The sequence below is a fragment of the Stegostoma tigrinum genome, chromosome 5, assembly GCF_030684315.1.
Source record: "Stegostoma tigrinum isolate sSteTig4 chromosome 5, sSteTig4.hap1, whole genome shotgun sequence".
Taxonomy (NCBI): domain Eukaryota; kingdom Metazoa; phylum Chordata; class Chondrichthyes; order Orectolobiformes; family Stegostomatidae; genus Stegostoma; species Stegostoma tigrinum.
This window is the reverse complement of record NC_081358.1, coordinates 127,368,235-127,382,460: the sequence shown is the minus strand read 5'-3', so window position 1 is coordinate 127,382,460 and position 14,226 is coordinate 127,368,235. Positions and strand designations below refer to the sequence as shown.

The 14,226-nt window shown below is 43.0% G+C and overlaps 1 protein-coding gene across 4 annotated transcripts in view; it reads left to right on the top strand.

The window, feature by feature from the left end:
* Positions 1 to 14,226, top strand: part of rmc1 (regulator of MON1-CCZ1) — a 134,851-nt gene that overhangs the window by 77,955 nt on the left and 42,670 nt on the right. For all 4 annotated transcript variants that reach the window (XM_048530000.1, XM_048529999.1, XM_048530002.1 and 1 more), the window contains exon 2: positions 7,772 to 7,848. In XM_048530000.1, the coding sequence (XP_048385957.1) occupies positions 7,772 to 7,848 (77 nt within the window). The remainder of the gene's footprint in view (positions 1 to 7,771; positions 7,849 to 14,226) is intronic.

Here is a 14,226-nt window from a genome sequence, read left to right as displayed (position 1 = left end):
AAACTTTCAACGTCGCAAGAACATCATTAATACAGTTGTCAACTCCCTGATCTTGCTCTGTTGCGGTGCCCCATCTTTGAGTTCTGTCCTACCACAAGAACCTCATTGGTACAGTTCAGGAGGAGGCCATTTGGCCCATTTTTTTGGATCTGTTCACTGCTCTGACTGAGCATTTCACTTTTTGCAGTTCTGCTTATACCCCATAACTAGAATGGGACCCATCAGATTGAAAACTGGCAAATGTGATGCCGGTCTTCAAGAACCAAAACCAATAGAAAGCAGGAACCAGTTGGCCTAATGTCTACAGTGATGACGATACTGGAATCTAGATTTCACTGGATACAACTAGGTTATAACTGGACACTTGGAAAATCTCAAGGAGGTCAGACAGTCAACAAACTGTGGAGCTGGAGGAACACAGCAGGCCGGGCAGCATCAGAGGAACAGGAAAGCAGACGTTTTGGGTTGGGTCTGCTTTCCTGTTGTGTTCCTCCAGCTCTAAACTTTGTTACCTCTGACTCTAGCATCTGTCGTTCTTGCTGTCTCAGACAGAGTCAATACGTTTTTGTGAAAGGGAAATCATGATTGATTATTCGAGTTCTTTGAGGAACTAAGCAGGAATATAGGGGTACCTCTGGATGTACCAGAAGGAAATTAACATCGTTCAATATCATGGTTTCTGTGCAAAGAAAGGGCCCATTGTCTTTAGAGTAACACAGTGAATGGATTGGTTGGCTGATTAAAAGCAAAGGATGTAAATAAATGGGCCGTTTGTTTTTTGGTGTTTTTGATGTGTAGTTGGCCCCAGATTTCAGTATTGGTGCCTCAATTATTTACAATCTATGTTAATGATTTAGATGAAGGGACCAAATGAGGCACAATGTTAGGAGAATATATCCAGAAGACTCAAGTCTGTAAAAGAATGTAAATAGCTAAATTGGATCTGTAAAAAAATTTGCAAACGGAATATATCATGGAAAAAAAATAACTTGTTGATTTTGCTGGAAGAATAGGACAGCAGCCTATTGTTGACATTTTGGATGATGTCAATGGTGGTGGTTAATTAAGGAACTTAGTTGAGGAGGCTCCACCAATTTGCCTATCCTCAATGATGGAAGAGCCCAGCACAAGATAAGGCTGAAATATTCACAGCAATCTTCGGCCAGAAGTGCCAGGTGGATGCTCTATCCTATAGTGGCCTCAGGAAGATGCCAGTTTTTGGCCAATTCCATTCTCTCCGTATGAAATCAAGAGATGCTTGGAGGCCTTGGATACTACAAAGACGATGGGCCCTGATAGCATTCTAAAAATAACTAAACTAAAAATTGAAACACCCAAAGAACAGCACTTCACCCTTTAATCTGTTAAAAGGAATGTGAAAACTGGTGTAACCTACTTTGCCTCAACTTCTAGTGGTTAAATAAAACAAGTCGCTGACACTTTACAATCAACAAGTAACAATTTATTCATCTAAATCTAATAGCGAACAAACTAACTTAATTATTAACAACCGAATAAACCCCTTCTATCTAATTAATTATTCCTGAATAAAACAACTTTCTAATGGCAGAGATAAAAGTGTGAAGCTGGATGAACACAGCAGGCCAAGCAGCATCTCAGGAGCACAAAAGCTGACGTTTCGGGCCTAGACCCTTCTTCAGAGATCTGATGAAGGGTTTAGGCCCAAAATGTCAGCTTTTGAGCTCCTGAGATGCTGCTTGGCCTGCTGTGTTCATCCAGCTTCACACTTTATTGTCTTGGATTCTCCAGCATTTGCAGTTCTCTTTATCACTGATACAACTTTCCAATGGCATGCTGTTCCAATAAATAGAAGTCCCATCAATATAAAATAAAATAAGAAAACGTAGGCTTTAGTCTTTCTCAATTACAGGCAGGTTATGTCTTTCGGAATGTTACGTCTTTCTGGGTGGGATGCTCTGAGGTTTGAGGATTTGTTGGGGTGAAGGGCCTGTTTCCACACTGTAGGGATCCTGTGTTTTGTGTTTTCTCCATGGAAAGTTCTGTCAGGAACATTAACTAGATGTGCTGTAGGTAAGCTTGATTTAGATGGTGCTTACTCTTAAGCATTAGAGAAGACTGTGAGAGCTAGCGATTCTCTCTTGAGAGCTGTTGACTCTCCTGATTTTTTAAAAAATTGCCTTCGCCTTTTATATCTTTTGATATATTGATTTCTTTCTTACGATAGGATTGGTCTTGTGTTGTCAAAACCATCGGATTTAATTGGCTTTTAGCCTCTGAAGTGCCTAATTCCCTTGTCTTGATAACAAAACAAAACTGCTGCTTTTGTGATGCAAATGTTTCAACTCAAGGGATCTCAGTGCAAACCCACAAGCTGCAGCCCCCAAACATCCTTTTTGGAATCGCTGAGCATAGAAAAAGCATATCACCTTTTAAAATGACCACACACTGCTTCTCTTTTTCCCCCACCCACTATTTTACAAACACCAAATTCTAACTTCCTGCCTTCCAATCCACAAGTACTGCACCCAACTTTTGCAACATAAGACAGATGAACAGGAAGTGTTTAGCCTGGGATGTTAGTCTTTGGAAATCTTCCTCCAAGGGATTGAGAGTCATTCGCTTACGGCATTGGTAAATAGATTCTTACCGATTAGAGGCTCAAAGGTTACGAGGCTTATGTGGTGTTTACAGTTGAGCCTACAATTGGATCAGAGGGACAGAGTACCCTGTTCCTTCTTCTAATTTGCGTGTTCATATGACTATCTACCTTTTCAGATGAAAATCTAAATTCGCATTCCATGAATGAATTTTAAAAAATAATCTCTCTGTCCTGTCCAGTCCCCTCATGATTTTGAACATCTCCAATTCAGTGTTTATTCTCCGGCTATGGGCTTCACTGGCTGGGTCAACATTTGCTGTCCTTCCCCGATTGCCCTTGTGAAGGTGGTGATGAGCTACCTTCTTGAACTGCTAAAGTCCATATTATGTAGGGCTACTCAACACTGTTAGGGGGGAGATTCCAGGATTTTAACCTAGTGATGCTGAAGGAGCAGTAATGTATTTCCAAGTCAGAATGGTAAGTGGTTTGGAGGGGTTCTTGCTGGTAGTGGTGCATCAGCTGTTTGTGTTTCACTGACATGACCTGCAAGTCTTTCCCCTGTGGAGGATGACAACTGACCTGTTTCCCAGCTGATGGGAGAGTCAGTTGTGCAGTTTGTGCATTAGGTGAGGTGTCCCGCTTTGACCCACTTAGCCACATATTATGACCATATTGTTGTCTCTGAATTGACCATTGGACTGATCACTGTTCCTGCTACTCCAAGGCACAAAAGGAAGACAAAACAAATGTGCAAAAACTATTACTTTTAAAAAATAAAATAGTAGAAATAAAATTGAATTGATAGAAAAGGAGGCATAAGTAATGCAGAGAAGTAATGAATTTGAAAGAGTGAATCTAGATTTGATTGTTTCAGTACCCTCGTGACCAGCCTTACATTTAAAATTTGAAACTTGGGTTAGAATTGACTGTGCTAAGCATAAAATAATGGTAATTACAAAAGAATGAGGGCAGAACTGGCTGGTGTAGACTGGGAAAAGAGTTTAGCAGCAAAAACAGTTGAGCGTTGTTGGCAGACATTTAACCTCAGGACATAGTCTCAGAATAAGGGTTTGCCTGTTTAAGACCGATGAGGAGGAGTTTCTTCTCCTGAGGGCGTTTGAATCTGTGGAATTCTTTATAGCAGAGGGCTGTTGAAGCTGATGTTTTAATTAGTAAGGGAATTGAGGTTTATGGGATAAAATCAGGACAATGGAGTTGAGGATTATCAGGTCAGCCAGAATCTCATTGAATGGCAGAGCAGACTTGTTGGCCTGAATGACCTACTTATGGTCTTGCCCTTGTCTCCAAATTCCTCCTTGGTCTAATATAACTGTCTTCCATCTCTGTAATCTTCAATCTCACATTCCTCCAATTCTCCAGTTGCTCCTCTTGATTTTTTAATCCAGTGTCATTGGAAACTATGCTTTGAGATGCCAAGGTCTTGAGCTGTAGAATTTTCTGCCTAATCATCTCCATCTCTCTGCCATCCTCTCCTCTCCTCTTTATAAGACATTTCTTTTAAAACAGCCTCTTTCGACCAAACTTTGCCTATCTCTTCTTGAGCTCAGTATCAAAGATTTTCTGTGGAGTGTCTTGGAACAGTTGACTCCATCTATGGGAAGTTTATAAACAGAAGTTGTGAAATGAGAGAAGGATTGTGGTGAAGAGCTGGGTGCGGTTTTTATTTCACCAGAAATGGGATTCTCTAGTAATTCTCGCATTGTTCTATGGAAATTGACTGCCAGTTTTCAGTAACAACAGTGCCTGTGCCTTTAAAGTTTCTAATTGACTGTGAATCATTTGGGACATTGTGAGCTTGTGAAAGGTGCTATGTAAATGCAACTTTTTCTTGGCACAGCATAAGTAAACTTTGTTTTACAGTACAGAGCTTGACTTTTGGTGATAGAAGACTTTTCATGAGTGCAATACATAAAGCCCTAATGAGAGATTTTGCGAGAATACAAAATCAAGGTTCGTACTAATTTAGGTGTCAGCTTATATCAGGATGCAAGATGAAAAGCTTTGACAAGACATCTTTTTTATTCAGCAATAAAATTCAGTTTTAGCCTTATATGTTTGGCATAGTTAGCTTTCTACAAATGCAGCAGAGGCTGGCTGATAGAACTGATAAACTTCTAATAAGCTCCAAACTTGGTGATTATGTAGAAATATGTTTTTTTTTAATTCATTCATAGCATGTGGGCATTGTTGGTTGAACCAGAATTTACTTCTCAGCCCATATTGCCCATTGACAAGATGTCCCTGAACTTCTTTACTGTTACAGTTGTTGGAGTGTAGGAACGCCTGTGCTGGTTTTAGGGAATGAGTTCCAGGATTTCGAATTGGTGACGCTGAAGGAATGCTCCTGTATTTCCATGTCAGGATGGCATGTGATTTGGATTGGAATTTACAGGTGCTGGTGTTTCCAATCGGTTCTCGGTGGCCGTGTTGTGGGATTTGTAAGGTGCTGTCACAGGCCCCCGGATGAGTTACTGCAGTGTATCAATAGTAAAGGGAGTAAATGTGGAAGTTGTTAACTGGATGCCATTTAAATGATAATAAAATGTGAGGCTGGATGAACACAGCAGGCCAAGCAGCATCTCAGGAGCACAAAAGCTGACGTTTCGGGCCTAGACCCTTCATCAGAGAGGGGGATGGGGGGAGGGAACTGGAATAAATAGGGAGAGAGGGGGAGGCGGACCGAAGATGGAGAGCAAAGAAGATAGGTGGAGAGGGTGTAGGTGGGGAGGTAGGGAGGGGATAGGTCAGTCCAGGGAAGACGGACAGGTCAAGGAGGTGGGATGAGGTTAGTAGGTAGCTGGGGGTGCGGCTGGGGGTGGGAGGAAGGGATGGGTGAGAGGAAGAACCGGTTAGGGAGGCAGAGACAGGTTGGACTGGTTTTGGGATGCAGTGGGTGGGGGGGAAGAGCTGGGCTGGTTGTGTGGTGCAGTGGGGGGAGGGGATGAACTGGGCTGGTTTAGGGATGCAGTGGGGGAAGGGGAGATTTTGAAACTGGTGAAGTCCACATTGATACCATATGGCTGCAGGGTTCCCAGGCGGAATATGAGTTGCTGTTCCTGCAACCTACGGGTGGCATCATTGTGGCAGTGCAGGAGGCCCATGATGGACATGTCATCAAGAGAATGGGAGGGGGAGTGGAAATGGTTTGCGACTGGGAGGTGCAGTTGTTTGTTGCGAACTGAGCGGAGGTGTTCTGCAAAGCGGTCCCCAAGCCTCCGCTTGGTTTCCCCAATGTAGAGAAAGCCGCACCGGGTACAGTGGATGCAGTATACCACATTGGCAGATGTGCAGGTGAACCTCTGCTTAATGTGGAATGTCATCTTGGGGCCTGGGATGGGGGTGAGGGAGGAGGTGTGGGGACAAGTGTAGCATTTCCTGCGGTTGCAGGGGAAGGTGCCGGGTGTGGTGGGGTTGGAGGGCAGTGTGGAGCGAACAAGGGAGTCACGGAGAGAGTGGTCTCTCCGGAAAGCAGACAGGGGAGGGGATGGAAAAATGTCTTGGGTGGTGGGGTCGGATTGTAAATGGCGGAAGTGTCGGAGGATAATGCGTTGTATCCGGAGGTTGGTAGGGTGGTGTGTGCGGTTGCACCCTACCAACCTCCGGATACAACGCATTATCCTCCGACACTTCCGCCATTTACAATCCGACCCCACCACCCAAGACATTTTTCCATCCCCTCCCCTGTCTGCTTTCCGGAGAGACCACTCTCTCCGTGACTCCCTTGTTCGCTCCACACTGCCCTCCAACCCCACCACACCCGGCACCTTCCCCTGCAACCGCTGGAAATGCTACACTTGTCCCCACACCTCCTCCCTCACCCCCATCCCAGGCCCCAAGATGACATTCCAGATTAAGCAGAGGTTCACCTGCACATCTGCCAATGTGGTATACTGCATCCACTGTACCCGGTGCGGCTTTCTCTACATTGGGGAAACCAAGCGGAGGCTTGGGGACCGCTTTGCAGAACACCTCCGCTCAGTTCGCAACAAACAACTGCACCTCCCAGTCGCAAACCATTTCCACTCCCCCTCCCATTCTCTAGATGACATGTCCATCATGGGCCTCCTGCACTGCCACAATGATGCCACCCGTAGGTTGCAGGAACAGCAACTCATATTCCGCCTGGGAACCCTGCAGCCATATGGTATCAATGTGGACTTCACCAGTTTCAAAATCTCCCCTTCCCCCACTGCATCCCTAAACCAGCCCAGTTCATCCCCTCCCCCCACTGCACCACACAACCAGCCCAGCTCTTCCCCCCCACCCACTGCATCCCAAAACCAGTCCAACCTGTCTCTGCCTCCCTAACCGGTTCTTCCTCTCACCCATCCCTTCCTCCCACCCCCAGCCGCACCCCCAGCTACCTACTAACCTCATCCCACCTCCTTGACCTGTCCGTCTTCCCTGGACTGACCTATCCCCTCCCTACCTCCCCACCTACACCCTCTCCACCTATCTTCTTTGCTCTCCATCTTCGGTCCGCCTCCCCCTCTCTCCCTATTTATTCCAGTTCCCTCCCCCCATCCCCCTCTCTGATGAAGGGTCTAGGCCCGAAACGTCAGCTTTTGTGCTCCTGAGATGCTGCTTGGCCTGCTGTGTTCATCCAGCCTCACATTTTATTATCTTGGAATCTCCAGCATCTGCAGTTCCCATTATCTCCGATGCCATTTAAATGAACTGCTTTGTCCTGGATAATGCCAAACATCTTGATGTTGGAGCTGTACTCATCCAGGCAGGTATGCAGTATTACATTGCTCTGCTGATTTGCACCTATAGCCAATGGTTCGACATTAGGGAGACTGGAAGTGACTTACTACTGATTTTTTTTTTTTCTAATTCATTCTTGGCATGTGGGTGTCACTGAGCCAGCATTTATTGTCAACCTTTGTCCTCCTTGAGGAGGTGTTCATATGCTGCCTTTTCAAACAACTTCTGTCCATTTTGTTTTTATTTGTTGTTAGGGATAGAGTTCCAAGATTTTGATCTAGCAGCACTGAAGGAACAGCAGTTATATTCCAAGCCTCTGACCTGTACTTGTCACAATATTAGTATGTCTGTCCCATTTCCATTTCAGCACAATTTTAATTTAGTTTTTTGATAGTAGGGAATTTATTGGATTAGGTCTCTTTTTCTTAAAAAAAGTTAAATTTTTCTGTTTGCTGTCCATAGGTGTTTGCTGTTCGATCTGGGGGTGCTACTGGTGTGGTGGTTAAAGGGCCTGATGACAAGATCTGCATCTCTTTCAGGTAAGGCATGATGTAAAAATACAAGGTAGGCTATTCAAACTGTATACTGGAGACATTGAGTAGAAATTGGAAGGACGTTTTGAAATGGCATTAATTGAAACAATCCTTAAGGCAGCTCCTAGATTTGCAGATGAATGTTGATAAACTGACGTGTGGTGAAAATACATATGGTTCACTGGGGGTAGTACACCTCAAACTTAACTTTACATGTGTTCGTGTTTAATGGGTTTCTTTTTATTTCTGCGTTCAGCCTAAATCGTCAGAATGGTTTTACTTCACTGATTCTGACCCACCAGCTGCATCGGCTGAGGGGGACAGTGATGTCGTGATAATGTCACTAGGCTAGTTATGCGGAGGCCCAGTCTAATGAGGACCTGACTACAAAAGTGGTGAAATATAAATTTAAACTAATAGGAGATCTGTAATTGAGATCTACTGATGGTGGCCGTCACAGCTAGCCTAATGGGAACCATGTAAGTATTGTCAATTTTCGTAAAAAAAAATCATCTTGCTTGGGGAACGAAATTTGCCATCCTTGCCTCGTCTGGTCTCCCTATGTTTCCAGAGTCACAGCAATGTAGTTGATTCTTTAAAAGCCTCTGGGCAGTTGGGGATTGACCACAAATGTTGGCCTAGCCAAATGCTGGTCTTGCCAGCAATGCCCACATCCCATGAAAAAAATAAACGTAGGTGATAATGCATTTTTCAATCTTTATTCCAGCTGGAAACCAAAACTTAAGAAATTAAATTATTTTGAGTGAGTCAGTCTCTTTCCTTTTAAATAATTTTATGTACAACCATCTCTGCCAAATCGATTGAAATATGAAAAAATGCTGAGGCAAACGTGGAGATAGAAACCGTTAACACCCAGGATGGATGGGCTTCTTTTTGAGCTGGGAAAGTTGAGATGTAACAGATTAAAAGGCCAAGTTTAGTAAGGAACAAAGGGAAGACCTGTTATGTGCTGGAAGGTAGGAAAAATTAAACAGGAGAAGACGAAAGATGATGAGGAGATAGGTCTCAAAAGAACAGCTGGAACTACAGACTGACAATGGATTCTGCGGTTGTCATTTGAACGAAATAGGAACAGCGATTTGATTTCAAATGAAACTGAAGTTTTTGAACAAGTTGGAAGTTTCCTAAAGTAGCCGTGAATAGTTTAATGTTCTTTTCAAGCAGTATTGTTTTATCCTCGCCAGCAGCACCTACATGTCCATAGAGAGGAGCAGAGAAACTGACTGGTTCCTGATTGTGGTGGTGCCCTGTGGCAGGGCTGTAGATAATTATGGTTTTGGTACCTTCCTTAGGAACCTTCATTTCCACTTTCTGACTTATTTTTTAAAAAATAGGAAATGTCTTGTCTAGACAGAAAAATGTTTACCATTTTTTATTAATTTATCGAAATGATCTCTTAGTTGAAGTTGAAATGATCCCTTGCTGTGAACAAAACATGCATATCACAAATAACAGTGTGGAGCTAGATGGACACAGCAGGCCAGGCATCATCAGAGGAGCAGGAAAGCTGATGTTTCGGGTTGGGCCTGAAGAAGGGCGGCAACCCGAAACATCAGCTTTCTTGCTTATCTGATGCTACCTGGCCTGCTGTGTCCCTCCAGCTCCACGCTGTGTTATCTCTGACTATCTCTGCATATCACAACCAGTTTTGCATGGCTGTTTATTCTAAGGCCGGTGGAATTTAAACACTGTCTGCAACTTTGCCAGCTGTTAAACCACAAAAGTAAATTTACTGTAGTAAAAAAAAACACAGTAATCCACTTTTTAAAAAATGGGCTTATCACAGCTTATAATATAGCATCTGTCCTGGACTTTAAGAGTTGACACCAGTCCACATCATGAGATGTTAGAACATGTGTTCAAAAACTTGGTCAAAGGCAAAGGTTTTCAGTAGCAGCAGGGAGGAAAGGGAAGTGTGGAAATTTGAGAAGGAAATTGCAGAATTGGGACCTAGGTAGTTGCCAGTGGGTGGTTGAATCGTCCTCAAAAATGCATAAAGCATAAGAACAGGAGTAGACCATTCAGACCCCCGAATCTGTTCTTCCATTCAGTGAGATAGTGGCTAATTCTATATGCCTGTGTTTGGCCCATATCACTTAATACCTTTGTTTGTCAAAAATGTATCTGCCTTAAACTTAACAACTATTCTAACGTCAACTGCTGTTTGTGGAATAGTTTTCCAAAGAGTATTTAGAAATATTTCCTAATGTCTCTCTTAAATCATCTGGCTGTAATTTTTAAACTATGCCTCCTGGTTCTAGGATCCCCAGCCAATAGAAACAGTTTATTTTCTCAGTTTTTTTTGTCTCATTACATCAGCGTCTTGTACTCCAGCTCTTTAGTTGTGAAAGGCAGCATTACATTAGCTTCTTGACTATTTTCTGCAACTGTTCACTGCGTTTTAATGAGCTGTGTAACTGAACCTCCAGATCTCATTGGACTTCCTCTTTATTTAACTTTACTAGTCTGGAATGGATAACCTCACAATCGCTTATGTTAAAATCCACCCGCCACAGCTTTGTCCATTTTCCTAATCTGTCAATATCCTGTTGTAATTGTATGCTGCCATCAACACTATCTACAACTGTTGCCTAATTTTGTGTCATCAGTAAATTTTATATATTTGACTTTTATGCCATTATCCAAGTTGTCATTGAATATTATGAATAATTGAGGCCCCAGCACTGATCCCTGCAGGCTACCACCAGTCATGTCTTACCAATTTGTTTACTTACTCATTATTCCGACTCTCAGTTTCCACCACTCGACCAACTTCCTGTCCGTGTCTGTAATTTGTCTTCAATTCCATGGGCTTGCATCTCAACTAACAGTTTCTTGTGTGGGACTTGATCAAAAGTCTTGCAGGTACTCTTCCCATGTACCTGCTGTTCTTGTCCTTCTCGATGGAAATGGTTGTGGGTTTGGAAGGTACTGACTAAGGGTCTTTAGCAAAATTTTGCAGTGTATCTGGTAATGGTACACACTCTGTCAGTGGTGGAGGGAGTGAATGTTTGTGCATGTGGTGCCAATTGAGCAGGCTGCTTTGTCCTGGATAGTGTTGAGCATCTTGGACATCGTTGGAGGTGTACCCATCCAGGCAAGTGGGGAATACTCCATCACACTCCAGACATATGCCTTGTTGATGGTGGACAGGCTTTGGGGAGTCAGGAGGTGAGTTACTTATTGTAAGATTCCTGTCCTCTGACCTACTGACCTACTGTTGTAGCCACTGCATTTATATGGCTAGTCCAGTTGAGTTTCTAGTCAATGGTAACCCCAAATCTGTTGAAAGTGGTGGATTCAACTATGGTAATGCCATTGAATGTCACATGATGATTGGTACATTCTCTCTTTTTTTTGGATATGGTTGCCTGGCACTTGTTGAATACATTTATGACTAAGGTAGACTTTTAGTCTCTCATGGAATCAAAGGATATGGGACATGTTTGGGAAAATGTAGGTCAAGATTGACAATGACTGTATTGAAATGCGGGGAAGGTTCATTTGGGAGGTGCTTACAGCTGCCCCTTGTATATTTTTGCATTCTAATAAGATGGTGGAGTTGTGGAAGGAAGCTGGTGCAGAGTATAAACGCAGCCTATTTTAAGTGCTGTACTTATGTAACTGTGCAGTATTCTTACAAAATGGTGAGAGAACATTCAGAACACAACCTTGTCTTTGCTGAGTGATCACTCAGCAATCAGGGACACATGGTGTCACTGTTTCAGCATGATCAGTTTTCCAGTAAAATCAAGAACAATTTCATCAGGTACTTTTTCTGTGCTGTAAACCTGCATGTTTCTATTATTTTCTGACTAATGAAACCACTTGTAAAAAGAAAGCATTTGTTTGTCTAGCATTTTTCACAATCACCTTTAAAGTTCTTTATAGCCAGTGAAGAATTTTAAGAAATGCAGCAATGAATATGAACTTGGCAAACTCCCACAAACAGCAACGTGACAATGGTGGGTGGCTTGGAGGGGAACTTGCAAGTAGTAGTACCCCATGCCCTTCCAGATGGAAGTGGTCATCGTTAAAAGATTTTGAATAAGCCTTGATTAATTACTGCCATGCATGTATATTTTTCACACTGTATTGCAACTGTATCTCAGGTGAATGGAGAAAAGATAAAGGTAATGGGACTGGTGTCAAACAATTCATAGAATCATAGAGATTTGCTACACCAAAACAGGCCCTTTGGCCCATTGCATCCGTGCTGGTCAAAAATAACTACCAGACAATTCTTCTCTCATTTCTAATACTTGGCCCATAGCCTTGTATGCCTTCATATTGCAAGTGCACATCTAAATACTATTTCAGTATGATTGTAGGTTTCTGCCTCTTCCACCATTACGGGTGGTGAACTCCAGATTCCCACCACCCTCTGAGTGAAAAAGGTTTTCCTCACACCCCCTCTACACCTCCTGCCCTATACTTTAAATCTCAGCCCTTTGGCCGTTGATCTCTCCATCTTGGGGAAATGTTTCTTCCTATCTATCCTAACCATGTCCTTGATCATTTACACATGCCTGCTCTCAATCGTCTCTGCTCCAAGGGAAACAACCCCAGTCTGTCCAATCTCCTCTTCAAAACCAAAACTCACCAGCCCAGGCAACATCCCGATAAATCTCTTCTGCACCCTCTCCAGTGCAATTACATCTCTCCTATAATGTAGATTTCAGAACTGCACACAATACACTTGCTGTGGCCGAACCACTCTTTTGTACAGTTCCAGCACAACCTCCCTGCTCTTAAACTCTATGCCTTGACCAATTAAGGCAAGAATCCCATCCCCTCTGCTGCCTTAACCATTCTATTCACCTGCCCTGGTATGCTAATGTACCTGCAGACATGCACATCAAGGTACCTCTGATCCTCGGTGGTTCTTTCTTTACTCAGAACATAGAACATTACAGCACAGCACAGGCCCTTCGGCCCTCGATGTTGTGCCGACCTGTCATACCGATCTGAAGCTCATCTAACCTACACTATTCCATGTACATCCATATGCTTGTCCAAAAGTAGCACTTAACAAGAGTAGTAAGGGTGTGGAATGCCCTGCCTGCAACAGTAGTAGACTCGCCAAGTTTAAGGGCATTTAAATGGTCATCGGATAAACATATGGATGATAATGGAATAGTGCAGGTTAGATGGGCTTCAGATTGGTTTCACAAGTCGGCGCAACATTGAGGGCCAAAGGGCCTGTACTGCACTGTAATGTTCTGTGTTCCCTTGCCTTATTCATCCTGCCCAAGTTCATCATCGCATATTTATCCGGTTTGACTTCCATTTGCCATTGATCAGTCCATCTCTCCCCTCTTGTAATCTAAGGCTATCCTCCTCACTATTTACCATCGTATTGTATTGTCTGCAAACTTGCTAATCACTTTTCTACATTCAAGTCGAAGTCATTTATATAAACTACAAACAGAAAGATCCCAACACTGAACCCTGTAGAAACCCAGTGGACGCAGACCTCCATTTCGTAAAATGCCCCTCAGTAATAACTTGCTTACTGCCACAATTGTGGATCCAATTTGCAAATTTTCTTGGATACCATGAACTCTTACCTTTGCTATTTGTTTCCAATGCTGGGACATTATCGAAAGCCTTGTTGAAGTCCAAGCACACTATGTGAAAAGCATTGCCCTCATCTCCACAATGGGCTGCTAGTAGTGGTCCTGGATGGTGTCAAGTCTTTTCATTGTTAGAACTGCATCAGGTAAGTGGGGAATATTTCTTACTCCTGACTTGTGCCTTGTAGATGGTGAGATAGGTTTGGGGATTCAGGAGGTGAGTTACTTGTTGCAGGATTCCTAGCTACTGACCTGCTTTTATAGCCACTGTATTTATATGGCTAGTCCAGTTCAGTTTCTGGGCACTGGTAACTTCCAGGATGTTGCCAATGGTAACGTCATTGAAAATCAAGGGGCAAATGGTTAGGTTCTCTCGTTGGAGATGGTAATTGCCTGTTTCGTATGTGATTGAGATATTGAGTTATACTTCGGAATCTGAGGAGTTATGAAATTTGACTTTGACACACATTTCTATTTATTAGAGCTGAGTAATACAAATAAAAGCAAATGACTATATGGTCTTGAAGAGGGTTCAGTGTTGAAAGTGGAAGTGGTGTGAAGAAAGGAATTAACTTCTGATTCAGATACCAATGTATTTCTGCAGCTGGTGACCTTCCTCTATGGGTTTTAGGAGATGTTTATTTAAATGACAAAATCATGTTGGAAAATTAATAGTGTGCCAATCATAATTTATGCCAGTATTAGTGTGGAAAACAGTTAGCAATTTCAGACAGATTTTGCTGACCCTGATTTGTGCCACTTGCCCTTTGATTCACAAACAACATCT